At 36.5% G+C, this 27,510-nt stretch overlaps 1 protein-coding gene across 1 annotated transcript; it reads right to left on the reverse strand.

Moving 5' to 3' along the window:
• Window positions 1–302: 302 nt before the first annotated feature.
• Window positions 303–14,523, reverse strand: LOC127740527 (CASP-like protein 2B1). Its single transcript, XM_052251553.1, has 3 exons — window positions 14,300–14,523; window positions 14,061–14,193; window positions 303–449 (listed from the first exon to the last, which is right to left on the reverse strand). The coding sequence occupies exons 1-3, from the start codon at window positions 14,521–14,523 to the stop codon at window positions 303–305; spliced, it is 504 nt and encodes a 167-aa protein (XP_052107513.1).
• Window positions 14,524–27,510: the final 12,987 nt, after the last annotated feature.

The raw sequence follows: 27,510 nt of genomic DNA on the forward strand, positions 1-27,510 counted from the left end.
GCTCTTCTTTATTCGACACCCAAGCTTGCCTCCAATACTTTATCTCTCATTTCAAAACCTGTGTATTTAAATTTTTGCTTTGAAACATTTTGCAGTTTCTATGCTTTCAAAAACACCATGTGATTGCAAAGACGTTAGACATCCACTGCTGCTTATACCTCGTTGGAATTGGTGCTGCAATTCATGACTTGAAGCATTTCTTAGCTCATCTTCAATGCAGACCCATATTATATAGTACATCACCCCAAAAACTTGATGCTACATCACAACTAAAGAAAAGATGGCATACAATCTCTGCCTCTTTACGACACATTGGACATCCATAGAGGCTGGCAAAATCTCACAATTACATAATTTGTCCCTAGCTTTACAATTTTTTTCATTAAAACAAACCAGTTTAATAGCTCAACATGCTTGGTGCTAAACCATCCCATTATTTCTTCATGAACCTGAAATTGTTCGAAACCTTCTCACCTGCCATATCTTTATAATGTACTTACAACATCTTACCTTCATCCTTCCGAAATTCATAAAATCAAACCAACATCTGCAAATAATGAATAAACAGAGAAACACTTCAAAATCAAAAGGGTCATTAGAATCTATGACATTACAAAATAAAATTGAGTGTTTTGTGGCAAACGTAAATATATTGGTTATTGAACCTCATTAAACATGCAACAAAATCAAAGTGCAAATCCATCAAAGAATTCTCAAAAATAAGGAGAAATAAGAACAAACTTTTGGCTCAAAAGAAGTTGTTTCACTGAATAAGTAAGAGATCCAGTTCTAACTTAACAATGTATTGAATTATTTAAAAAAATGATGCAAATAGATTCAAAGTAAAAAATCACCAACTAAATAAAAAAAGTGAAGTCCAATACTCTACTACAGCAAAAAATAAACAACTTTGAAAATAAAAATAAATAAAGTCAATTTTTATATAGCAACTTAGTAACTATTGATGACTATATTTGGTATAAAATAGAGTAGTTATTTTCTTGAATATTAACATTCAACAATATAATCAAGAGATAATTATTTTAGAAATATATATTACCCACTCCCATTGACTCACCTACTCTCCTTAACTGAACTACTCTTTTTGACTAAAACTTATTTATACTTTCTCAATTTTGTGAAGGAAAAAAAGATCTATATCAAGTACTACTTGTAAAAAAAGATGAAATAAAAGTAATGATTTATATATCTCTGCCAAATTCATAAATTACATGTCTCTAAACAAAAATTGTATTCAATTATTTTTTTCCTAATATTCAGAGCCCATCATGATTTTAACTCGTTAGATGATCCTAAACATAAAATAAAAATTTTTTATTCAAAAAATCTCATTATTTTAAGTATTTTAATTTAGCGTCACTACCCATATAATTGTATTATTTTGAAGAATACCTGATATTAGGATCTAAATACATTTTTTAATAAAAAAGAAACAGAAAGAAAAGTACTCAGCTTTTTATAAGAGCAATAAGTTCAGAATAGAATATAATAATCAAATAAGTTCAGAATAGAATATAATAATCAATGTCCCATTTTTCAAGAGGAGAAACTAAAAATATGAAATAGGTTAAACGTATAAGTAGAAAATATCATCTCAAAAAGATCCAAACAATCTTGATTATCCTCAAACTCTTCTTTTATCCAATTAACACTGTGTAATTTATAATCTTAAAACAGGAGAAGTAAATTGCAATGAAGTTATAGCATGATAACATAGTGATAGACAACTAACAGGAGCAAACAATAAACTAATTAAGATCATTTGTAACTAAACTGCTTTATGCAATTATACTTAACAGCTTTTAGGGGTTAACTTTTAGTTAACAGCTCTGGTAGAACCTAAGATGCAATTTTAATCAATTGTTATTGATTATATCAAATGTTATCCTCATCAATTTTCAAGTATAAGACACTTACCCATAACAAAAATGACCAATTAAGAGAATCCATAACACAACAAAAATCGAAACTCTAAAGGAAAAATCCGATAAATTTAAAGTCAATTTTATTGTTTTCTTCATTCATGCAAATTTAAAATAATTGGATATATTCTCTAAACCAAAGAAAATATTTAAAAGGCGTAATTGAGCATAATAATCACATTTAATTTTCATTAGCTCCACAATAGCTTAAAGGTCTTAATCTATTCTAATGTTCTTGGCATATTTAAAAAAAATTGAGAAAAACTAAGACCCTCCAAAAACAAAACTTGATAAATAGTGAACTAACTCACCAGCAGTGTCCCACAAACCCAAATTCATGGTACTCCCATCCACAATAAACATTTACCAAGGTCCTACAATAGATAATCCTGTTGTGATTATGATTAGTTTATAAATACAAAAGGCTCCTATATGACTATATCAGTATAGCCTCTGGTACTTCAGCATTGAAGTTCAATGCGTAGTTATTTCCAATTTTCTTACACAAAATGGTATTGTTATCAAGAAAGAAGCTAAATTTTCTTTTCTAAAAAAAACTTCACTTTCATAGACTAAGTTTAAAATTCCAAAGTATTCTTCATCTTTTATTTTTTTTAAGTCAAGAAGCAAAATATCTTTATCATAAAGACAAAATCTCTAAGCAAAGCAAAGTTATAGTCAAACTCACATTTGGAATCTAAACTAAATTTTAACAATTGTACAATTGTGCACATAATTTTCTGAATTTTCAACAAATAATAAATGATTTACAATTTAAATATCAATTTCAAAACTGTACATTGGCCGCTTACAATTAATAACATTATCCAATCATTTGTTTCTTTTTGTTAAAGAGTGCATTAACATAGAATGTAAAAGGCATCAATTGAAAATCAATAGCGGGTTGAAATAGCAAGATATGCACAAGATTGGCCTACATATAACTTAATCAAATGTGAGAGAAAATGGTAAAATATGTGAACAGGGCAATGAAAGCAACTACCAAAGTATAAGTAACAATGCACTTGAATGTTAAAAGTTGCTTTTTATTTATTTGCTTAAGGAACTGACCTTGAAATCGGAGAATAATTGGTCCTTTTTTTGGAGTGTGTTCATTAGCCATGAAGCAACTTCAGTTTCATAAGTTAGAATATCATCCACTGAAATTCACAAAACATATCACAAGCAACTTCAGAAGCATATTTTTTTTACTATTTTGACCCTTCTGTTCACGGATAAATGTTGAAAGCTGGCCTCAAATAAACTAATATTAAGTACTAATTGTTAATTATTAATCATATGAATTAGAAGGTGGAGTAGAATCTTGTTATGGGCATATAGCGTGAAATATTTTAATAGTGTGCGCATAAAGATTTCAACAAAAATCTCATACAATAATAGATCTGCAATTATTCTTATAATCAATCTGGAAGAAATATTTTAACCCCTTATAATTACACTCATGATCACTTTTCCATCTAAAATTAAAAAATCAAAATAGACCCTAACAACCTAAAAAAAATCAACATAATTTCTTCAATTTATTTTTACAAAACCAAAATATTAACTAAAAAAAACAATATGCGAATATGATAAATATCAATTATAAGCACATACCTCGATTTGTTTGCAACAGGAGTATCTTCAAATACATCCTCATGGAATCTTGTTGGATTTTCACACTAAAGAGAATTATACGCATTTATAAAAAGGAAAAAGTAGAGCAGAAAAGGTTACTGTTCTTGTATGGATACCTGGAGGGAGAGCTCAGTCTCTGGGAGTCAGTGCCGAGCCATTGCTTTCGGTACCGACCTTCAGGTCTTGTGATAGTCCGAGCTTTTCTCCAAGAGTATGTTCAATCGCATAGAGCTTTGAGCAAGAAACAGGGGGGAGTGTACCTGCAAAGGCACTCCGAAGCTTAAGTTAGTATTGAGAATTCAATATCCCCTTTAAAATAGAAGATCATACCTTTTATAGGTGACAGCGTATAGATCGGTTACGTTCCTGTATTTATTGTCTGTAATAAAGAGTAGTAATAAGAGTAAATGTCAGGTTGGACGTTTCTCATTTGTGGAGTAGTCCGTTGAGCTGATCTGTAACGTTAGATTTCAATAAATGATATTGATTATCAAATAGTGTCTGTAGTGCCGAGTTATAACTGTAGTGCCGAACTGTAACGCTGATGTTGTGGTAAATGCCGAGTTATGAATAGTAAAGCCGATTTATGATATTGAATTTATTATGGCCGGACCACATCCCCCAAGCTTAGCCTGGGAGAGTGTTTAATGAAGCAGGTTGAGCTTTTAATGACGTGTGAATCGGTTGCTGATCAGTTCGGCATGTGATTTAACTTTGTTTTTGGTTTGTGGTTTAATCTGGTAGCCCCCAGTTCAAGATGTTTTATTGAACAGTTACTGAGGCTAAGCGTGTGTGATTAGGAAAGAGAAACAATTAAGTGGGGTATTAATTTTGCTTGTTTCCAAGGTTAGTGTTTAGTGTCTGAGACGTTGGATTTGATGGGAAGGGAAAGTATTTGGTTTAAAGTGGGTTAATTTAAAGTTGGGGGAAAACTGAAAGGTTGCATGCTTGCTGCTTTATTTTCCGCAAGTGGTATCATCTAAACAATGAGTAAGAGAGGTGAGTTACTTTGTGACTACTTTGGCTTTCTCTGTGTAACCGCGTGTCTCTTCTTCTTCCTTTCTGTTTTTTCTGTGTAACTGTTTGCTCCTTCTCCGTGTTTTCTGCTTTTGAATTTTCAATGGGTTATGAAAGAGATACAAGAAGGAAGATAGATTGGTCTTATGATTGGGTAAATGGTGATGTGAAAGATCGTGTTTCTTTGTTTTTGGATGTTGGTGTTGTGAATCAGATAGATAAGCGGAAGGTTGTTAGGGCTGACTCTGGGGTTCGATTGGAACTGTTACCCTGTAGTGTGGATGATAGGTTTTTTATAGAGGGGAGGGTTTTGAGCATTTCTTTATGTATAGTTCCGTTTTGGAAGAATTGAGGGTGAGAATCCCTTTTAGTGAGTTTGAGTGTAAGGTGTTGAGGCAGTTAAACTGTGCGCCTTCACAACTTCATCCTAATGGCTGGGCTTTCCTTCGGGCGTTTGAGATTCTGATGGAGTTCTTGGAGGAAAATCCGTCGGTTGAATTGTTCTTTTCATTGTTCCAGGCGAAAGGAGTTTGGAAAGGTGGTTGGGTAAATTTGAATAGCTCTCCTGGTTTTGCTTTGTTCAAGCTATACAAATCATCTTTTAAGAATTTTAAGGAAATGTACCTGAAGGTAAGTAGTTGTGAAGATGACTTTCCCTTTTATATTGACGAGCATTTGGGGGAGAGATTCCCTCTCTGGTGGTGTTCTGAGCCTCAAAACATTTTGGGTCCTGAGTCTATAAGTCCGAAGGATGAGTGCATTATTGAGTTTTTGACCGAGTTTATTGATCGGCGAGATTTGATTTCTGTTTATGATCTGCTGCAATGGGAGGAAAATAAGGCTGCTGTTGTGGAATATTTGGGTAAGATTTTGGACTGTGGATGTTATATTATGTCTGATGTTTTTGATTATGAGAAGGATGATGTTCCGATGGAAGATATTCATAGGTTTTGTGAGAACCAGGAAAGGTTGCATGGTTTTGTTGAGCAGAGTGATGGGTTATCGCTTTGGGGAAAAGATCACCCTTTCATGAGTACGGTGGATGAGGTATGCCAGACTCCTTCTGATGTTAGTTTGGCGGAAGAGGTAGGGGATGTGGCGATTGATCAGTATATGCAGGTAAGTTTTGTTTTTGAAGTGCAAGTGTTTTTCGGGTGTTTTGTTTTAGGGTACTAATCTGTTATTCTTTTAGGTTGTGGGTTTGCGGCTTGCGAGCTTGGGGCGCAGTCGTGAGAAGATTCATCGCAAGGTGGTTGAAAAGAAAGAGGATCCGAGTTTGAAGGAGGAATTGGCTGTAAAAGCTGCTAAGGTTACTGAACTTGAGATGAAGTTGGTTGAGGTTGAGAAACAGTTGAAGGAGGTGAAGGAGAGCTATGCTAAGGATGTTGAAGATTTAAAGAAGAAGGAAGCTGACTTATCTTCTTTGAGTGCCCGTATGATTGAGGTTACTGCACAGATGAAGGAATTGGAGAAGAATAAGCAAGGAGAGATTCTGGATTCCTTCCTCGAAGGTTTTGAGAGGGCTGTTCTGCAGGCAAAGTTTCTGGCTCCTGATGTGGATTTATCGTCTATGGATCCGGGCAAGATAGTACAAGATGGTGTTATGGTTGAGGATGATGGTGCTGCAGAGCAGGGAGATGAGAATGTGTAATTATGAATGTTTGTCTGTAGGGTTGTTTTGCTCCTGAGTTGAGCTTTTGATATTTTGTGGACATTTGTAGTTTGTTTTTGTTATTGTAGCCTATATGTTGCTACTTTTGTAGAGAAAAACTTTTATGATAACATAATGTTGTTGCTGGATGGAAAGTTGTGATGCTGATGGTAATAACTGTGATGGTCATTTAGCAATGATTGTTTGGTAGGTTAGTCTGACTGATATCAAGTTTTCGTTTTGGCCGATTAAATGATCTAAAACCGAGTTAGATCGGATTTGTCTGAGTATATGGTCGGAATCCAAGTTAGATCGGATTGTTAGCTGATGAGGTGATCTGATTCCGAGTTACATCGGATTTTGTCTGAGTAAATGATCTGAAACCGAGTTAGATCGGATTTTGGCTGATTAAATGATCTGAAACCGAGTTAGATCGGATTTGTCTGAGTATATGGTCGGAATCCGAGTTAGATCGGATTGTTATCTGATGAGGTGATCTGATTCCGAGTTACATCGGATTTTGTCTGATTAAATGATCTGAAACCGAGTTAGATCGGATTTGTCTGAGTATATGGTCGGAATCCGAGTTAGATCGGATTGTTATCTGATGAGGTGATCTGATTCCGAGTTACATCGGATTTTGTCTGATTAAATGATCTGAAACCGAGTTAGATCGGATTTTATCTGAAAACGTGGTAGGAGTCCGAGGGGGGTCGGACGTAAATCTTTTATTGATGATTTTATCTGGATGTGGTAAAAATCGGTTTCTAACTTTTGTGAAATTAAAAAGTATAGGATGCAAGTAAAGTTGACTGAATAAAGTAATTTATTAATATAAGACCTTTGAATTTAAAGGCCCAGGTAGGCTAGCCTCGTTAAAACCTCTCCAAGCAAAACCCGTGTGGGAAAAATCTTGGTAGTAGGAAAAAGAGTACTTGCCTGTCCCTGGTATTAGCTGTAGTATAACTTTAAGGAAGATACATTCCACGTGTTAGGGAGATCTTTACCCTCTAATGTTTGTAGGCGATACGCTCCATTGCCGATGACTTCTGTGATTCTGTAAGGGCCCTCCCAATTAGCTGCCAGTTTGCCATGCGCTGTTGGTTTCCTTGCTTGTTCTGTCTTCCTGAGCACAAGGTCGTGAACTTGGAAAGATCGTGGTTGTAGTTTTTGGTTATATCTACGGGCAATGCGTTGTTGCATTGCTAAATGTTTTATTGCTGCGGATGATCGGATTTCTTCAATGAGATCAAGTTCTGTTTGCCGAGCTGAGTCTTGGGTAGTTAGGTCGGCCAAGTCCGTGCGTAGTGAGAATTGGGAGATCTCCACAGGGATCATTGCGTCTGAGCCGTAGACCAAGCGGAAAGGTGTCTCCTTTGTAGTTGAATGAGTTGTTGTATTGTACCCCAGATGATTTCTGGGATAAGGTCTGCCCATAGACCTTTTGCATCATCCAGTTTCTTCCTTAAAGCATGTAATATTACTTTATTTGCAGCTTCGGCTAACCCGTTTGTTTGTGGGTGCTCTACTGATGAGAAGTGCTGTTTGATCTTTAAGTTCTGCAAAAAGGATGTGAATTTTTGATCGGCAAATTGGCGACCATTATCAGTGATAATGTGCCGAGGAAGGCCGAATCGACAGATAATATATTTCCAAACAAAGGAAAGCATTTGCTGTGATGTAATTTTGGCTAGGGGTTGTGCTTCTATCCATTTGGAAAAATAATCAATTGCTACTACAAGGAATTTTACCTGTCTTGCGGCTGTGGGGAAAGGTCCGAGGATATCGATCCCCCATCGGTTGAATGGCCAGCTAACCTCGGAACAGTGTAAGAGTTCGGCCGGGAGATGTGTTATCGGGCTGTGTTTTTGGCAATGGTCACAGCTTTTTACTTTTGTGTGACAATCTTTCTTGATAGTTGGCCAGTATAATCCAGCTCTGAGGATTTTTGAATACAGACTTCGGGCTCCGAGGTGTGTTCCACAGATCCCTTCATGTGCCTCAGCAAGCGCAAGCTCTGCTTCTGTTCTGCAAAGACATTTAAGTAGTGGACGAGAGAAACCTCGTTTGTATAGGCAGTTATTATAAATTGTGAAAAAGGAGGCCTGTCGACGGAATTGTCGGGTATTTCCGACATCGCCTGGCAAGATTCCTGTTTGGAGATACTGTATATATGGAGATCTCCAGTCTGCTTCCTGCGTCACACTTAAGACATGGCTTAGTTCAATGCTCGGCTTAAGTAGTGTTGATTGATAAAGTGAGGATCTGTTTGGTTGAGTGCTGGCGAGTTTAGACAGAATGTCGGCTCGGCCATTACTCTCCCTTGGGATGTGGTGTAGTTCGTATTTGGAGAAATTAGATAATAGATGGTGTACAACATCCAGATATTTTGAGAGCAAAGGGTCTTTTACCTGGTATAGATTATTTACCTGTTGGACGACAAGTAAAGAGTCGCAATATACCTTAAGTTTGGTGATGTTAAGGTCAGCTGCGAGTCTAAGGCCGGCAATTAATGCTTCGTACTCGCTTTGATTGTTGCTTGCTTTAAATGAGAAATTGAGGGAATGTTCGATGACGTTGCCGTGGCCATCATCAAGTATAATACCTGCCTCACACCCGTGTGGGTTGGATGATCCGTCGACGTATAAAGACCATTCGATGTAATCTTCAGTTGTATTGGGTGTTGAGAATTCGGCGATAAAGTCGGCCAAAAATTGTGATTTGATGGATGTTCGGCCCTCGTATTTGATATCGAATTCTGAGAGCTCTACCGACCATTTTACTAGTCGGCCAGCTAGCTCAGGCTTCTGCAGCACTTGTCGCAAAGGTTGATCTGTTCTGACATGAATCTCATGGCTCTGAAAGTATGGCCGGAGTCTTCTGGCTGAGAAGACAAGGGATAGTGCCAGTTTCTCGATGCTTGGGTATCGAAGCTCGGTGTTTTGTAAGGTCTTGCTTGTGAAGTAGATTGGGAACTGTTTCTTTTCCCTTTCTGCAACAAGAGCGGAGCTTATAGCCCAGTTAGTGACAGACAAATATAAGAATAATGGCTCCCCTTGTAGGGGTGTGTGTAAAATTGGTGGTTTTGAAAGAGTATCTTTTAAAGTTGTAAATGCTTGTTCACAGTCATCAGTCCATTGGAAAGCTTTTTTTGTTTTTAAAGTTTGGAAAAAACATGAGGATTTAGATGCTAGGCAAGGTAAGAATCTAGAGAGTGCAGCAAGTCTCCCTGTCAATCGTTGGACTTCTTTGAGGGTCCGTGGGCTTGTCATGTCCAAAATAGCTCGGCATTTTTCCGGGTTTGCCTCGATACCTCGGCTAGTGAGCATGAAGCCGAGGAATTTACCGCTCTGAACCCCGAATGCACACTTTTCAGGATTTAGCCGCATGTTATATTTTCTTAGCTGTCCGAAGATTTCTGTGAGGTCCTCAAGGTGATTATTGCCGATCTTTGTTTTGGCGACCATGTCGTCAATGTAGACCTCAATGTTTTTGCCGATTTGTTTGGCAAAAATTTTGTCCATTAGACGTTGATATGTTGCACCTGCATTCTTAAGGCCGAATGGCATGACTTTATAACAATAATTTCCATATTCGGTAATAAAGGCAGTCTTGTTTTGATCGGATGGATGCATTTGGATCTGGTTATAACCAGAATATGCATCCATAAAACTGAGTTTCTCAAAACCAGAGGCATTATCAACTAAACAGTCAATAGAGGGTAAAGGATATGAATCTTTGGGGCATGCTTTGTTGAGATCGGTGAAATCAACACACATGCGCCATTTACCGTTATGTTTTTTAACCATGACGATGTTTGCCAGCCATGTTGTGAATCTGATTTCTCGGATGAAGCCTGCGCTGATGAGCTTCTTGGTTTCGTCTAGGGAAGCTTGCTTTCGATCGTGCCCGGGATTTCTCTTTTTCTGTGCAACGGGTCGAATAGATGGATCTAATGCTAGCTTGTGTGATATGATGGATGGATCGATGCCTGGCATATCAGCTGGGGTCCATGCAAATAGGTCGGCATTCTGTTGTAAGAATGTTCGGAAAGAAGATTTTTCTTCTGAAGATAACGTGGATCCGACGTATGTGAACTTATCCATGCTTTCTGTGAAATAGATTTTATGTAGGTCTTCTGTTGGAGTCGGCCTTTCCAGTGTTCCTGCACGAGGGTCAAGGTCGGCAAGCATGTGTTGGTTGTTCGTGTTGCCGATGTTGTGGACCTGGGCTTTAGTGTTTCGGTGAGGTATTTTGAGGCTATTGTTGTAGCACTCTCTGGCTTCTTGGGCATCACTATGAATGGTTGCAATTGTGTTGTCCTGCAAGGGGAACTTAACGCAAAGATGAATTGTAGATACTATAGCGCCGAACCTATTTAAAAAAGGTCGGCCAAGTATAATATTATAGGGACTGAAGCAATCGACAACTAAGTATTGAATGTCTGAGGTTCTCGATGAAGGGAACTTACCGAGTGTGGTTTGCAACCACACAGAGCCCATAACCGGGACTCGCTCACCTGAGAATCCTACCAAGTCACCGGTGGAAGGTCGGATGATGTTATCGCTCAGTTTCATTTTCTGGAAAGTCGAGTAAAAGAGAACGTCGGCGCTGCTGCCTGGGTCGAGCAACACCTTTTTAATGAGGAGATCTCCGAGCTGTAGGGAAATTACGACTGGATCATCCAGATTTGTTATGCTGTTGTTATGATCAGCCGTCTGGAATGTTATCTGTGGAGATGTAGGTGGTGACTGATGTTGGTTTTGATCGGCATTGATAGAAAGGATAGCTCGGTAGGATCTTTTCCTTGCCGAACTTGTCGCTCCTCCACCTGCGAAACCTCCGGAAATACAGTTAATCGTACGTGTTGGTAGTTCGGGATGGTTACTGTTCGGGCGGTCTCTGTCTCGGTTATGTTGTGTAGCCGAGCTCTGGTCTCCCGGAGCGGGTGCGCGTCGATGCATTTGGCCGCTGATGAATTTGTCCAGATGACCTTGCCGAGCTAATCGCTCCAGCAGGTCTTTAGCGATGATGCAATCGTCGGTATTGTGTCTGTGCTTCTGGTGGAAAGAGCAGTATTTTGATCGGTCAGTGCCTTTCGAATCTGGGTAATTACCAGCTTTTCGTGGTGGCTTGATTAACTTTGAATTCAAGATCTCCTTGATGATGTCATCGCGTTTGGTGTTGAATTTGGTGTAGGTCTCATATCGTGGGATTGGTTTGAAATTCTTCTTGCTGTCCCGTGGCTTGTCGTCGTCTTTATAGTAAGGCCTTTCTGTTTTCCGGGCTTGTCGGAGTTCTTCGACGTCAATCTGTCCTTTGGCTTTCTCACGGAATTCGGCCATTGTTTTTGGTTTGGCCACAGCAATAGTTTCTTGGAACTTTCCTGGTCTTAGTCCACTTTTTATGGCGTGTAGTTCTACCTCGGGGTGGAGGTCGGGTATGCTCATGGCTATCTTGGTGAAGCGCGTCATGTAGTCCTTGAGGCTTTCGTGTTGGCCCTGCTTGACCGTGTTCAGGTAATCGGAGTCGTGAAGGTAGATGGCGGATCCAGCAAAGTGCTCCTCAAAAGGTTTTGATATGTCTCGGAATCGGGAAATGGAACCTGCAGGCAGAGAACAAAACCAATCAAGTGCAGGACCGTCTAAATAAGATGGGAAACAACGACACAAAACTTTATCAGATGCACCGTTTACTATCATTATGGAGGTGAATTTTTTGATGTATTTCTTCGGATCACCCGACCCATCGTATGGAGTTAGGGTGGTCGGCAGAGTAAACCTTCGGGGCAGCACGAAGTTCATCACTTCCGCCGTGAATGGTCCAGGGGAGCTTTCCTGATCGTCATTTTCGATGTTTTTCTGAGTATTTTCATTATGTTCAGGCCGCTCTTCTTCTTGTCGAGCAGTGTCTGAGACATGTGTTGGCCCTGACTGCTGCTTGGCTTCTTCTGTCCGTTCTTGTCGGTCATCGTTTTCAATCCGAGTGTTATTTAAATTGGCGATTTGATTTGCCATTCTTTGGTTCTCCTCAGCCACGACTTGCCGCAACTCGGTCACCATCCGGAGCAATTCGGACGACGAGGGTGGAGGTTGTTCAGCCATGACTTCTAGACGGGAACCTTGAGGCCGATAATATATAGGAAAAGAGGTTTATATTCTCGGCCCCACGGTGGGCGCCAGTTGTTCTTGTATGGATACCTGGAGGGAGAGCTCAGTCTCTGGGAGTCAGCGCCGAGCCATTGCTTTCGGTGCCGACCTTCAGGTCTTGTGATAGTCCGAGCTTTTCTCCAAGAGTATGTTCAATCGCATAGAGCTTTGAGTAAGAAACAGGGGGGAGTGTACCTGCAAAGGCACTCCGAAGCTTAAGTTAGTATTGAGAATTCAATATCCCCTTTAAAATAGAAGATCATACCTTTTATAGGTGACAGCGTATAGATCGGTTACGTTCCTGTATTTATTGTCTGTAATAAAGAGTAGTAATAAGAGTAAATGTCAGGTTGGACGTTTCTCATTTGTGGAGTAGTCCGTTGAGCTGATCTGTAACGTTAGATTTCAATAAATGATATTGATTATCAAATAGTGTCTGTAGTGCCGAGTTATAACTGTAGTGCCGAACTGTAACGCTGATGTTGTGGTAAATGCCGAGTTATGAATAGTAAAGCCGATTTATGATATTGAATTTATTATGGCTGGACCAGTTACAATCTTCGTTAACTATAAAATTAAAATCTATTAAAAAGGTTTGATAGACACAGTAAGATACATAAACCTTTCATCAGCAGAGGTTCATCCAGATAAATAAATTCTTATTCCAAATTCAATAGTTTATTGAAAAAGAAAAAATTCTATCATCAAATAAACTTATCCTTGGTTTTTAACAAAAAATAAAAAAGAATCTCTCTTCATGAAGACAGAGTTCAGAAAAAGAATCAAAATTATTCAAAGCTACTATGAATTACATATTAGAAAACCAACTTCAATCTGATGCCTACAATTTCTAGGATATTCGAAGAGCATTTGAAGTGTTTTCATATGGATTGTATATAGATCTTATTATGTGTCTCACTTTCATTGTGTTTTTCTTCCACATGCTTCTGTTCCAATTGTTGCTAGAACCAAAAAATTAGCCACGTTTTAACTAACAAAGCTAAAAGAAGTATGCATCTATGTACAACAAAGGTATGTTTCTTTAATCTCCAAAGAAAAATTAATCAATTAGGAAGTTAAATAAATAAAGAGTTATCTTTATCTAACCAAAGTAATTAAGTACCTAAAATTAGCTAATTACCATACAATCAAATTAAATATCAGTAAAATCCGTTAAACTTTAAAACCCAATGATAGAACAGCACATGCAATACTAATTAATTAAGTTGGTGTGACAATTTTGCCTAATTAATTTCACATGGGTTCATCACTTCATTTCATAGAACCAAGTTGGTGTGAAAACAAACAAATAAAACTTCTTTTTCAAATTAAGACTATCAAACTTGAAAGTTTACCTAAACTTGTGGAACCTAGAAAACTTAAAATTATAAAATAAAAAATATATATTGTCACTTATGTTATATCACTATGGACATAATGACAAATTACTTTTTTTTATGTCTTTGCATGAATTTATAAAAAAATAAGTGATATTAATCAACATGGCAACAAAATGCTTGAGAAAAAAGCAAGATGTTGATGCAAGAATCTTGATAATCTTGTGCTTTGACCACAATGTATAAGACAACTTGTGTTTTGACCACAATGTATAAGACAACAAAAAAAAATGTAGGATGTGATCTTTCAAATATAAAAAGGTACTTGATCAGCAGAGAAAATGGCCCAAGCTAAGGGCTTGTTGAAGAGAACACTCTCCCTAACCAAACTCACAACACAACGAAGTCCTTGAATCAAAGAGTATCCAGCAGCCAAACCATTAGCTACTACCAAGGATCTGTAAAGTTTTTTAATCCATCAAAAACTAATGAATTAGGACAACAAAATATGCAACGCTTTTATTGCTAAAAATTAACATAGAACATAGATTAATAGATACTTACACCAAAGCTTTAACATCAATGAATTTAGCTTCCTTTTTAAAGGAGAAAAACACCTTCACTTGTGAATCAGTTCCAATAAGAACAGCTGCAACAAGTCCAAGACCAAGAATCATAAACCTTAACACCAACTCAGCTATCTTGATCCTCTTATCCAACAATTTCAGGTTTGTGCTATGGTACACTGGAACTATTCCAGGACTAACACCTATACCCAAATAACTCATTTTCTCTAGACACTAACAATGCAAAAGAAAACAATGGAGATCCATCACATTCTAAAACCATCTCAAATTGACTTAAAAATTGGGGGCATACTATTTGCAATAAATCCTCAGTGAGATCCATTTTGACCCCTTGATCTACTTTTGCTACGTCAGATTCATCACATTCTCCTTCGGCCTCTACCTCACAGCTAGAATTAAATCCATCCTCTTGAACCAAAATATTCCATCAGTAAGCTAATAATCATACCAAAATACAACTTGAGCTTATAATTTCCAACAATGTTAACTTTAAAACAAAAAAAAAACAAAAATCTCACTTGAAATGATAGAGAAATTTGGTGCGCTTGCGGTGAGAGGAATCGGAGCTGCTGCTACCTTCTCCGTTGTGGCACCGGCGAGTGAAAGGTACGGGTTTCACGGCATCATCACTCGATATGAGGCAGTGGTTCTTGGAATTGTCATTTTGGGACAATACGACTTTGCGGGTGATACCTGAAACAAAATCAAAAAACCCTTAAGAGGAAGTCGGCCACGGAGAGAGAGAACACATCAGCTAGAGGTCACACTCACCGCATCAGAGGAAGAACTCCCTTCCCATCGAGCCCTCCTCCACCCCGTGATAGTCCATCTCACCTCTTTGACTCCTCATCGCCCTCTTCCTGTGATTGTTCCGCCACTGCTGCATTTGGGAGGGAGAGTCACTACCTTAGAAGGAGAAATCTCGAGCCGTCCTCCGCCCCATTATAGTCCATCTTGCCTGTTGTGTCTCTGTGGGTTGAGAATTTTGGAGAGGTCTGCTGCCTCCACCACGTCCTCCTCTTCTGTGCTTTCAGACAACGAATTCCAGCTGCTAGGGTTAGTGTTTTAGGTGGGGGTCTTAGGGATTGGTGATTTTGGAACAATGAAGGAAGAAATTGGCGAAGATTGAAGAGAGTGAGACACTGACATGATGAAGGAAGGAGGACAAAGAGAGAGAGAGAGAGCGAGAAACTGAGATGCAAGAGAGAAGGAGCAGCGCAGAGACAAACAACTTTACCTTTAGGTTACTCCTTTTCATTTTTTTATTCCAAATTAACAAGAGAGCAACACGTGGCTTAATGAGCCACGGCTATTTTACAAGTAATAATAGATTTGTATTAATTTGTCTAATTTGGTTTAAATTTTAATAGATTTTATTGAAGTTAGGAATATGATGTTGGCCTTAAACAAGGTTGTGCTCAGGATTTGAAAAAGAAAAAGCCTCCATTAAAGAGATTGACAAGGTCCTTGATTTGATGAATCTGATGATACTCATGCTTTTGAGGATAAATCTGATCTGGTGAGGGGGTCAAGTGACATGGTTTTGCATGTCATTCAACTAGAGCTACTGATTAGGATTTACATGTCATTTAACTAGAGCTACTGATTAGGATTTATAGGGTATTAGATATGGGTAGTGCAAATAGTGTCCACCCTTCTTTGGTGTGGAATGTGAAGTTTTTTGGTTATCTCAAATTTAATTATGTAACCCTTTATCTTTGTAGTTCATCTCTATATAGATCAATAAAATGCGGTAGCTCTTTAGTATTATATGTTAGATTTTGTTTTGACAAACAATTTATATTTGAAAAGTTATATATATAGCGCTGCAAATCTTATTCAAGAGAAAGTTGAGAATTCAGTTACAAATGATAATTGATGAGAATTTATATGACGTGCTGAATGTTTTCCCATAAGAAATATAAGAATTAATTATACAAATTGAGAAGGATGTTTAAATAATGTTATTTTGAGATCTTTTGAAGGATTTTTAAAGAATACATAGAATACATAAAGTAATAACTACTTGTCTAAATTCTAAATAGATAGCTAGGTTATTTAGGCTAGATTGATAAAAAGAAATCAATTTGAGAAAAGGTCATCATGTTTTTCGATTAGATAAAAAAATCTAGCATTATAATTACCTTTTATATGCTGAGTTAGAGTAGGTTATTGGCTTAATAGTTTAGTTGAAGGTATCCAATGATATTGTGATTTCAAAACACTATTTTTCAAGTTTTGTGTTTTTAGTTTTTTTTTTCATATGAAACTAAAGTTAGGTGTAATCTTTTCTTTGAGTATGTTTTTTCTATTCACTTCTTATTCTTTTATTTCTATTCTTTAGCTAGCAATAATATAAGTGAGTTATATACACTTGTTTTAGAGAATAAAATATTTGCAATGAAGAGAAAAAAAGACGAGACATTTGCCACAAGAAAATGTTAGTTGATTCTCTTGGTGATTATTATTTATTTGATAATGATATATTATTTATCTTTACAAAAGTTGTCACATTCTTTTGATTCTTACTCTTTTACATGAGTTGAAGCATCTCATATTCTTTTGATTCTTATTCATTTTTTTCATATATATACACATGTTTACTTAAGTATTTATTTATTTTTGCAGTAGATTTTTTTTTAAGTTTTAGTAATAAATTTATTTGTTTTTTTTATATAGATCAAGAGACCTTTTTATTCGAGAATGTACTAACTTCTCATGGGTCAATATCAAACTATGAAGGTATATATATAGACAAATATAAACTCTAAATTCCAAATAATGGTTGAGTTTTTCTTGCTACTTTTTTATTTTTAATTTTAGATTTATTAAATACATTGGTTCACTTAAATGAAGGTATTATTTATAATTTTTTTAATAACGTATTCACAACCTCTGTTAATACCAAGGAATCAAGGATCATGTGATGTTTGCACCAAGTAAAAATAAAGGTGTGTGATTATTTTTAATAAATAAGTTCAATATTTTTCTCTCTTTTTTTCCTATATTGATTAGCACAATTTTTATTTTTTTCGTGACATATGATACTAATTATTTTATAAATAGAATACTTGGACCACAGTGATTGTAATTACAGTTACATATGGTGTGGTGCGGCCTTTTGGTATTCTGAACATGTTTTAAGAGAATTTAAAATTAATTGTCCAGTATTTTCAATATGTTGTCTTAAAAGCAAAGTGGAATTGCCATTGTTGAAAGAGCCACCTAAATTGTTGGTATCACTTTTCAATGAAAATGATCCAAAGAGTAAATACTTTTAAAAGAACATTTGGGTATATAATATTTTGTTTTGTTTTACTTCTATTGGTGGATGGGTTGACACATCTCTTAGTAATGGAATACATCCATTTCAGTTTGTTCTTTGTGGTCAAAATTATCATAGAATTAGTGGTTTACTTCCAATGGCTGGTCAACCACCGAAAATTGCTCAGTTGTATATCTTTGATACTGAGAATGAGTTGAAAAATAGAGAGAGATTTTTTCGGTATGATTTGATTATGTTTTAACTAACTCCCAACTATTATTTTTTTCAAATTTGTTTTTCATCCCTTTTTTGTGAATAGGTAACTAATTTATTTTTGTATAAAATTTAACCAGTGGTGTAGGTTCTTTGGATTCAACATTAATTGAAGATTTATTGAAAATGATCGATAAAAATAATATTGTTGCCAAATCCTTTTGGATGGCTAAACAGTTCTATCAGCAACATCCTGATGAATCTTTTTTCATTCGGTTGTTTAGACATTGAGCTACAGACCCTCGAGTGTATAGTAAACCCACAGTTGCTGAAATTACTGGTCTTATTGTTGGTGGCTTCGATGGCTTAGATATTGGACACGATATCATTGTTCATTCTAAGAATGGATAGTTATAACATATTCATGAGACACATACTTGCTATTGGCCATTGTAATATCCTTTGTTGTTCTCATATGGTAAAGATGGATAGCAAGAAGATATACCATACCATCACGTTAGAAGTTGAGAAAACATACCCACAAGACAAAGAGTTTCTCTTCGAAAATTTGTTTGCTTCCGAATTCAAGAATGAAAAGTTGAGTTTGGGACAATATTTAAATCTAAAAGACTATTTTAACAATTTATTGCTGATTCTTTTAGCATGGTAGAATCACAATGACTTTTGTATATTAGATTGACCAGAAGAATATAAGATCTCATATATTGCAAGGAGTTGAGGAGGCCATGAAATGAGGAGATATTGATGCATCGTCCATTGGAACTAGGATTGTGTTGCCATCTTTTTTTACTGGGGGAAGAAAATATATGTTGAATAATTGTCAGGATGCTATGTCTGTTTGCAAACAATATGGATACCTGGTCTATTTATTACTATAACATGCAATTCAAGTTAGTTGGAGTTTCAAAGATACACTGAACAACTCATATTCTTATATCTGATCGACCCGATCTTGCATGCAAATTGTTTGAATTGAAAATCTAATCTTTGAAAACTGATTTGAAGGATGGCGTCTTCTTTGGACTTGTGAATGCAGGTAATTTTATGGAGTTTTTTGTTGCTTATCTAATAATAAATTATATTTAAAATTAGATTTTTCTTTTATTCAAAAATGTATACAATTGAATTTCAGAAAAGTGGTTTGCCACATGCACATATATTGGTTTGGCTTCAAAATGTAGGTAGGATACAAACAATTGAAATCATGGATGAGATATATCAGCTGAGTTACCAAACCCAACGAGATTTCTAATGCTGTATAGCGTTACCAAATATATGATTCATGGTCCTTGTGGTAATTTAAAACCTTCTTCTCCTTGCATGAGAAATGGTGGTTGTTCTAAATTTTATCCCAAAATATTTGTTGACTCGGCAAATTTTGATAAGGATGGTTATTGAATATATAGAAGGCGTAATATGGGAATTACATACACAATAAATGGTGTGGATGTGGATAATCAGTTTGTTGCTCCTTATAATCCAATGCTTCTAATGAAATATTGAGCTCACATCAATTTGGAGTTTTGTAACAAGTCAAATATAATCAAATATTTGTTCAAATATATAAACAAATGCCCATATCGTGTTATTGCAACAATTAGAAATGTACAAACTCAGGAACATGGTGTTCAAAATGTTGATGAGATTAAGCAATCCTACGATTGTCGATTCTAGCACCTTGTGAATCTGTTTGGAAATTATTTGTATTTGATATTCATCACAAATGGTCATCTGTTCAATGGTTGATATTTCATTTTCTCGAAAGACAGAATCTGATATTTACTGATGATGATAAGATATAAAAAATTATTGAGAAGAACAAGTATAAGGATACAATATTTACTGCTTGGATGCGAGCCAATGTTAAGTTCCGGTATGGTATCATTTGTTCTATTCTAAATATCCAAATCAATTTGTTTACTTGCGTGATACTCAGAAATGAGTTCCAAAACAGAGAGGATTCTCAATTGGAAGGCTAACTTTTATCCATTTTGGTTTAAGTGAGATATTTTATTTACGTCTATTGCTCAATATTTAGAGGGGTTGTAAAAGTTTTGAAAGCATTCATATTTTTGGTGGTGTTCTATATAATTCTTTCAAGGCTGCTTACAATGCTCTTGGTTTATTGAGTGATGATTGGGAGTTCAATAATGTTATTAAGAAAACTGCAGAATTGTCTTCTGGTTTTCAATTCCCTAAGTTGTTTATTACATTGTTTGCATCTAATTCAATGAATAAACCTGAATTGGTTTGGGAAGACACTTGGAGACTATTAGGTGATGACATTTTATATTATCGAAGATGCGAGTTGTAATTGCTAGGTATTTTTCAAACTCCTGTTTGATTATTTATTATTGATTAAATTTATGTGAAGATGTTTATATCATGACATGTTTAGTTTTTATTTGTAATTTATGTATTTTTTTCACTTATTTCTTAGAGCTCATGATCATAGGAGAACTTGAAATTATTTATTTGATTGAAACTGAAAAATTATTGCAAATGAACGGCAAAAGCTTGAAAGATTTTTTCCAAATGCTTTTTCCTAATTAAGAGTTGGTTTCTCAATTTTCAAATTTTATGATTATGAATGAGTTGGATTATGACGTACATCAACTACAGGAGGAATTTGAATAAATTGGCGATGAACAAAAACTCATTTACTGGAAAACAATTGACAAAGTTACAAATAAAAGAGTTAAGTTCTTTTTTGTTTATGGATTTGGTGGTACTGATTTTTTTTGTGGAAATTATTGTCTTCTCCTCTTCATTCAAAAAGGAGAATTGTTTTAAATGTTACTTCTAGTGGTATTGCATCTCTATTGCTGCCTAGTAGGAGGACTACACACTCATTGTTTTGCATTCCAATTGAGTTAAATGAGGAATATGTGTGTAATATTAAGAAAGATAGTCAACGAGTAGAACTCATCTGTCGTGCTTCTCTAATAATATGACATGAGAAAACTTTTGCGTGGTCTAGAAATTTGCGGATTAATCTTCGTTGCAAGTATAGTTTCTAAACATTCAAAAGTCCTTTCATACAAACGTTTTGGTTGTTACAAGTAACAAACCCCTTTGAAATTGATAACCGAGTATTCAAACCTCGGGTCGTCTTCTCAGGGAATTGTAGGGAGGTATGTTCTTATTATTGGTTATGAAGATTGTAAATTTGGGGTTTTGAGAAATTTGGAGTTTGGGCAATGTGCACAGGTATATTTTCAAGCAATAAAAATTAATAAATAACTGTAAAATAAACTCTTGGCAAGGTATGAAGACTGGAGGTCCTATCCCAGTTATCCTTATCAATTGTAATGAGAATTGGATTTTTCTCCCACTTTATTAACCTCTAACTATGAAGGTAAGTTAAGTGGATGAATTAATTCTTGAAGAATTCTAATTCTCAATCAACAATGAGTTTGATAACTCAAGAGTCACCAATTATTTAACCAAAGCCAAAAGGGAGAAAAATATCTAAATTAAATTGAAAGCAATCTTAAACAGAGCAAAGCAATCTTAAATCTGAATTACCTCAAATAATATTAATTAAGAAAATCATAACATGAATGTAGCATAAGCCAAATAGGCAACATATCTAATACAAGCATTGAAGCATCTGAAAGTAAAAAGAGGAATATAAAGTAAAAGAACGTTGAACCTGGGATTGAGAATCACTCCTAAAACTAAGAGAAATCCTAAATCCTAATCCTAAGAGAGAGGAGAGAGCCTCTCTCTCTAAAAACTACATCTAAAACATGAAAAGTGAATTATGAGAGCCTCCTTATGAATGGATGTATTTCCCCACTTTATAGACTCTAATATGTGTTCTCTGGGCCAAAAACTGAGTCAGAAACAGCCCAGAAGTCACTTCCAGCGCTTTCTGGTCCGTACAGGTCGCGGAAAAGTGACGCGGTCGCGCGGGTTGCGCTCCTGCCAGGTCACGCGTCCGCATGACCCACGCGTTTGCGTTGCCTGGCGTCGGGGCAGCTATGTGAAATTATATATCAAATCGAAACCCCAAACGTTAGCTTTCCAACGCAACTAGAACCGCGTCGTTTGGACCTCTGTAGCTAAAGTTATAGCCGTTTGAGTGCGAAGAGGTCAGGCTGGACAGCTTAGCTGTTTCTCCAACTTCTTGTATTCCTTCCACTTTTGCATGCTTCCTTTCCATCCTCTGAGCCATTCCTGCCTTATAATATCTGAAAACACTTAACACACATATCAAGGCATCTAATGGTAATAAGAGAGGATTAATAATAAGCAAATATAAGATCAAAGAAGCATGTTTTCAATCATAGCACAAAATCAGGAAGGAAAATGTAAAACATGCAAATAGTATGAATAAGTGGGTAAAGAGTTGATAAAAACCACTCAATTGAGCACAAGATAAACCATGAAATATGGGTTTATCAATCTCCCCACACTTAAACATTAGCATGTGCTCATGCTAAGCTCAAGAGAAACTATAAAGATGAAGAGGAATGATAAAGATGTATGAAATGCAATCCTATTTATATGAATGCAACTACATGCAGAATGTTTCTACCCACTTGGTTTAAAAGTAAATAAATTCTCCAAGAATAAATATGAACTGGATTTCACTAATTCAAATCATAAAAATGGAGTACAAATAGACTTGCAAGAAGAAAATAGCTCATGAAAGCAGGGAACAAGGAATTGAGCATCAAACCCTCACTGGAAGTGTATACACTCTAATCAATCATGTGTTTAAGGTTTGATTCTCTCAATTCTCTACTAACCTTGCTTTCTAAGGCTTGCTCTTCATCTAACAATCAACATAAATTTAATGCACAGATACACATATCAAGAGGTCTTTTAAGGGTTGTAATGGAGTTAGGGTCAAGGTAGGATTGTATTTGGCCAAGTGGACTAAAATCTGAATCCTTAATTAACTTAAACTTTCCACCTAACTTTAGACAATCCATGTAATCAAAACACCACATCTAACTATCCATTAACCATGTTTTTCCACATATTCATGCATTCTATTTTTAAGTACAATACATATGCATTGCTTTCAACTTTTGAATTCTCACTTTGGGGCATTTTGTCCCCTTTTTATTATTTGCTCTTTTTTTTTTTAGTTTCAATGCATATGATTAATTTATTGAATGCATGAACATGTCCTAAATATTTTTTTTCACATATTCATAAAGATATATAACATACTCAATTCTCAAACCAAATGTTTTCAATCCCACTTTTTCCCACACTTAATTCATAAGCACTCTCACTAGTCTAAGCTAACCAAGGATTCAAATTAAGGACATTATCATTTTATGTTTAGAGTTAATGATGTGCTAAAATAAAGAACAAGGGGGTAAAATAGGCTCAAAATTGGTTTGCAAGGGATAATGAAGGGTTAAGGCCATATGGGTATGTAAGCTAAGTGAAACAAAGGCCTCAATCATATAAGTGCATGCATACATCAAATTATGGAATATAGAATTAAGCAAGACAAAGATCACATTTTTAGAGAGAAAAACACACACCAAAAATAAAATATTGGTTGATAAAATGCAACCAATCAAATAGGCTCAAAATCTCACTGGTTTTGTGTGTTCAAGCTTTAAACTATGTTCCAAAATAATATTTCTTCAAACAAGTGTAACAAAAAATTTTATTCAAATTAGTGAAATTCTCTAAAAATTTTCTTGAAAAAGAAAATATTACTTCAACCAAGTGGTAAAATATGCAAAAAATCAAACAAATATGCAATCAATCATGCAAATGCAATAATGAACAACAAAGAAAATTTAAACATTAGTGCTAAAATATGAAGTGACTAACCCATGGAAGTCGGTATCGACCTCCCCACACTTAAAGATTGCACCGTCCTCGGTGCATGCTGAGATGTGCAGGTGGACGGGCTGTTCCAATTGATGCTTTTCTTCAAGGATTGTGCTGATGGACTTGTTTGTCTCTCCCATGTGATCGTCTTCCGGTTCTCTTCCTGGTGGCCATCCTAAAAGAAAAAGGGAAGAAAAGTAACCCAAAAATAAAGATAGAAATTAAAAGATGGAGTATGGTTGGGTTAATACCAGATGAAAAGGGTCTCATTCACATGGTAGCTACAACATGTAAGAAAAACAATAGAAGCACATGGCATACTAGTGGTGCAAAATTTTGCAACAATTAGGGAGAGTGTGGGTAGGGAGAGGTAACGTAAATTCATATCAATGCAAAATTAATAAAAGTATAAAAGATAGCATTGATTTAAATAATATTACCTAACCAGAATAAAACAAGTTATAAGCACCAAGTTAATACCAGAAAAGAAATAACAGTTGAATAAGAACATTTGAACACCAATGGTAAAAGAATAAATTTATAAAAATAAAAATATGCAATGAATGAAAGTATGCAAATAAAATAAAATAAAATGAGAGGGAAAAAGGATGAGAAGAAGAAAAAGAAAGTGGGAAAGGAGAGAGAAGGAAGAAATTAGGATTAGAAAAGAGAAGATAAGAAAATTGGCACTAATCTGGATAGGTTGTGCGACGCTGGCGACGCGGTTGCGTGGCTGACGCGGTCGCGTGATGCGCAAATAACGTTAGGCGACGCGGACGCGTGGGGCATGCAATCGCGTGACTTGATTTGTGCTGGTGGCACGAGTGCAGCCTCACGGTCGCACAACTCTCTGTTCAAAACTTAGTATTGCCAAAATCCTGGGTGACGCGGTCGCGTGGGGCATGCGATCGCGTGAGTGGCCTTATTTCCAATATGACGCGGACGCGTGAGGCACGCGTTCGCGTGGTGAGGCTTGGGCTTCTAGCACGAGTCCAGCCCAACTCCTGCTCAACTTTCTGCCATACACCCTTTTTACACTGATTTCAGGTCACGCGGCCGTGTGGGTGACGCGGTCGCATGGGAGGCCAAAGTTTCCATGGGACGCGGACGCGTCGGCGATACGGTCGTATGGGGTGATTTGTGCCATTGGCACGCCTCCAACGCTGCTCCTGCGAAACTCTCTGTTCATATTAATATTATCTCCCATCTCCTTGCGACGCGGACGCGTCGCTGATGCGGTCGCGTCGCGTGCTCGCTCTCTTTTTTTTTATCTGAAAAATGAAGAATGCAGTGTTAATATGAATGTGATGCAAAATTCCAGGTTTAATAAAATAAAATAAAATAAAATAAAACTAGAAAACAAATAAAACTAAATAAAAATGAAAAAGGAACAATCATACCATGGTGGGTTGTCTCCCACCTAGAACTTTTAGTTAAAGTCCTTAAGTTGGACATTTGGTGAGCTTCCTGTTATGGTGGCTTGTGCTTGAACTCATCCAGGAATCTCCACCAATGTTTGTGATTCCAGTGTCCTCCGGGATCCCAAACTAAGCACGTAAAGCCCTTAAGAAGCATCAAACAGATTCTTAGGCTCCCGGGGTGACAAATGCCAGAACAGATTCCAGGATCCCAAACTTTACTTTTACACCCGTTTTTGTCTCGATCTGCATTTTTCCAGCCGGGTGAAAGGTGTTCTGAATTCTCACTGCAGTGACCAAACAGCTTCCTAGACCCATTCAGTTGAGCTTTATACTAACCTTTGCGTTTAAACTTTAAGCTTCCAACCATGATGAACCTTGCAGGACAATTCTTACCACTGACCATCTTCCTCTTACTCTTGATGCCACAAGGAGCTCTAAGTTGACCATCTGTCTCCAGTAGCCCATAGTCAAGTGGGATTAGAAAGTTAAGGGATATGAATTTTACCCACTTGAATGTTGTGAAGGATGATGGCAACTTAGGGGGAGGTATTTTTAATGAAATTGCAACCTCTACTCCCTTGTGCTCCTCTCTGATAATTACCACCTCTTTGCAAGCTTCTTCAATTTCTACCTCTTCCTCTTGGTAGCTCTCTTTCAATTCAATCTCCTCTTCATTGCTTTCCAAGGGCATGGTAGGTTGTTCTTCTTCTTCTTGAATCTCCATCTCTTGATCAACCTCTTCCAAGTCTTCAACTATGATATGCTTTGGAGGTTGTACACCCTCCTCAGCATCAATTTCAACCGTCTTGGAAAGAGGCTCTATGTCTTGACTTTCCCATGGAGGTTCTGCATCTCCTAAGTCTTCAACCACTTCTTCTTCTTCTTGAACAATGACAGCGTCTCCTACTTGTTCTAGTACGAATTCATTCTCTGTCTTGTCCACTGGGGTTTTTGGTATCTCCTTCATGCTACACTCTTCACTAGACTGTCCACATGGAGCTGTGGCTGAGCCTTGTATATTTAAGCGCCTAGAAGCCCATTGGATTAATGCTTGCTCTAGTTGTTGAACGGTTGTCTGAAATCGATCCACTGTGTCCTTGAAACGATCCTTTGTCTCTTGATGCACTCGGCTTTCATAAATAGGATCATAGTGTTCTTGGATTGATGGATATGGAGATGGTAAATATTGAAGTGGTGGTTCTTGTGAGTAATTGAGTTGGAATTGGGGTGGTTCTATATATGGTTCTTATGGCTCATAAGGTGGTTGGTATGGTGGATGAGGGTTAGGGTTGTATGGAGGTGAATGGTGGAAAGGGGCTTGTGAGTTTGGTGGTCCAAAGTTATATTGAGGAGATAGTTTATAAGCATATGGCGGGACTTGTTGGTAACTACAAGGGGGTCCGCCATAGTCATCATTTTGGTATGCATCACAGAATGGTTGTTGGTTGTAGTGCATTGAAGGGGGTTGTTGCCAAGAGGGTTGATCAAATCCTTGTGGCTCCTCCCATCTTTGATTCTTCCAACATTGATGCCTGTTGTCATTATAATCTCCTCTTCCTGTAACATAATTATAACCAGACTCATAGCCAAAGGGGTGAGAGTTCATAGTAGTAAGAGAAAATAAAAACAAAAATTAATAAAAAGAAAATATTTTGAAAAGGGTATGATTTTTGAAAAAGATAAGATAAGATAAAAAATTTTAAAATAAAAATCTGAAAATTTTTTTTTTGAAAAATATTTACAATAACCAATAATAAGGCACACGTTTGCAATTCCCCGGCAACGACGCCATTTTGATGAGAAAACTTTTGCGTGGTCTAGAAATTTGCGGATAAATTCTCGTTGCAAGTATAGTTTCTAAACCTTCAAAAGTCCTTTCATACAAACGTTTTGGTTGTCACAAGTAACAAACCCCTTTGAAATTGATAACCGAGTATTCAAACCTCGGGTCGTCTTCTCAAGGAATTGCAGGGAGGTATGTTCTTATTATTGGTTATGGAGATTGTAAATTTGGAGTTTTGAGAAATTTGGAGTTTGGGCAATGTGCACAGGTATATTTTCAAGCAATAAAAATTAATAAATAACTGTAAAATAAACTCTTGGCAAGGTATGAAGACTGGAGGTCCTATCCCAGTTATCCTTATCAATTGTAATGAGAATTGGATTTTTCTCCCACTTTATTAACCTCTAACTATGAAGGTAAGTTAAGTGGATGAATTAATTCTTGAAGAATTCCAATTCTCAATCAACAATGAGTTTGATAACTCAAGAGTCACCAATTATTTAACCAAAGCCAAAAGGGAGAAAAATATCTAAATTAAATTGAAAGCAATCTTAAACAGAGCAAAGCAATCTTAAATCTGAATTACCTCAAATAATATTAATTAAGAAAATCATAATATGAATGTAGCATAAGCTAAATAGGCAACATATCTAATACAAGCATTGAAGCATCTGAAA

This window comes from Arachis duranensis, chromosome 7, assembly GCF_000817695.3.
Source record: "Arachis duranensis cultivar V14167 chromosome 7, aradu.V14167.gnm2.J7QH, whole genome shotgun sequence".
NCBI lineage: Eukaryota > Viridiplantae > Streptophyta > Magnoliopsida > Fabales > Fabaceae > Arachis > Arachis duranensis.

Bases quoted from the DNA above. Each gene is read 5' to 3' on its own strand.
- LOC127740527 (XM_052251553.1), bottom strand. From the start codon at position 14,523: ATGAGTTATTTGGGTATAGGTGTTAGTCCTGGAATAGTTCCAGTGTAC. The intron at 14,194-14,299 runs GTAAGTATCTAT...AAAACTTTACAG, and splicing joins ATTGATGTTAAAGCTTTGGT to ATCCTTGGTAGTAGCTAATG. The intron at 450-14,060 runs GTACCTTTTTAT...GAACAATTTCAG, and splicing joins CCATTTTCTCTGCTGATCAA to GTTCATGAAGAAATAATGGG.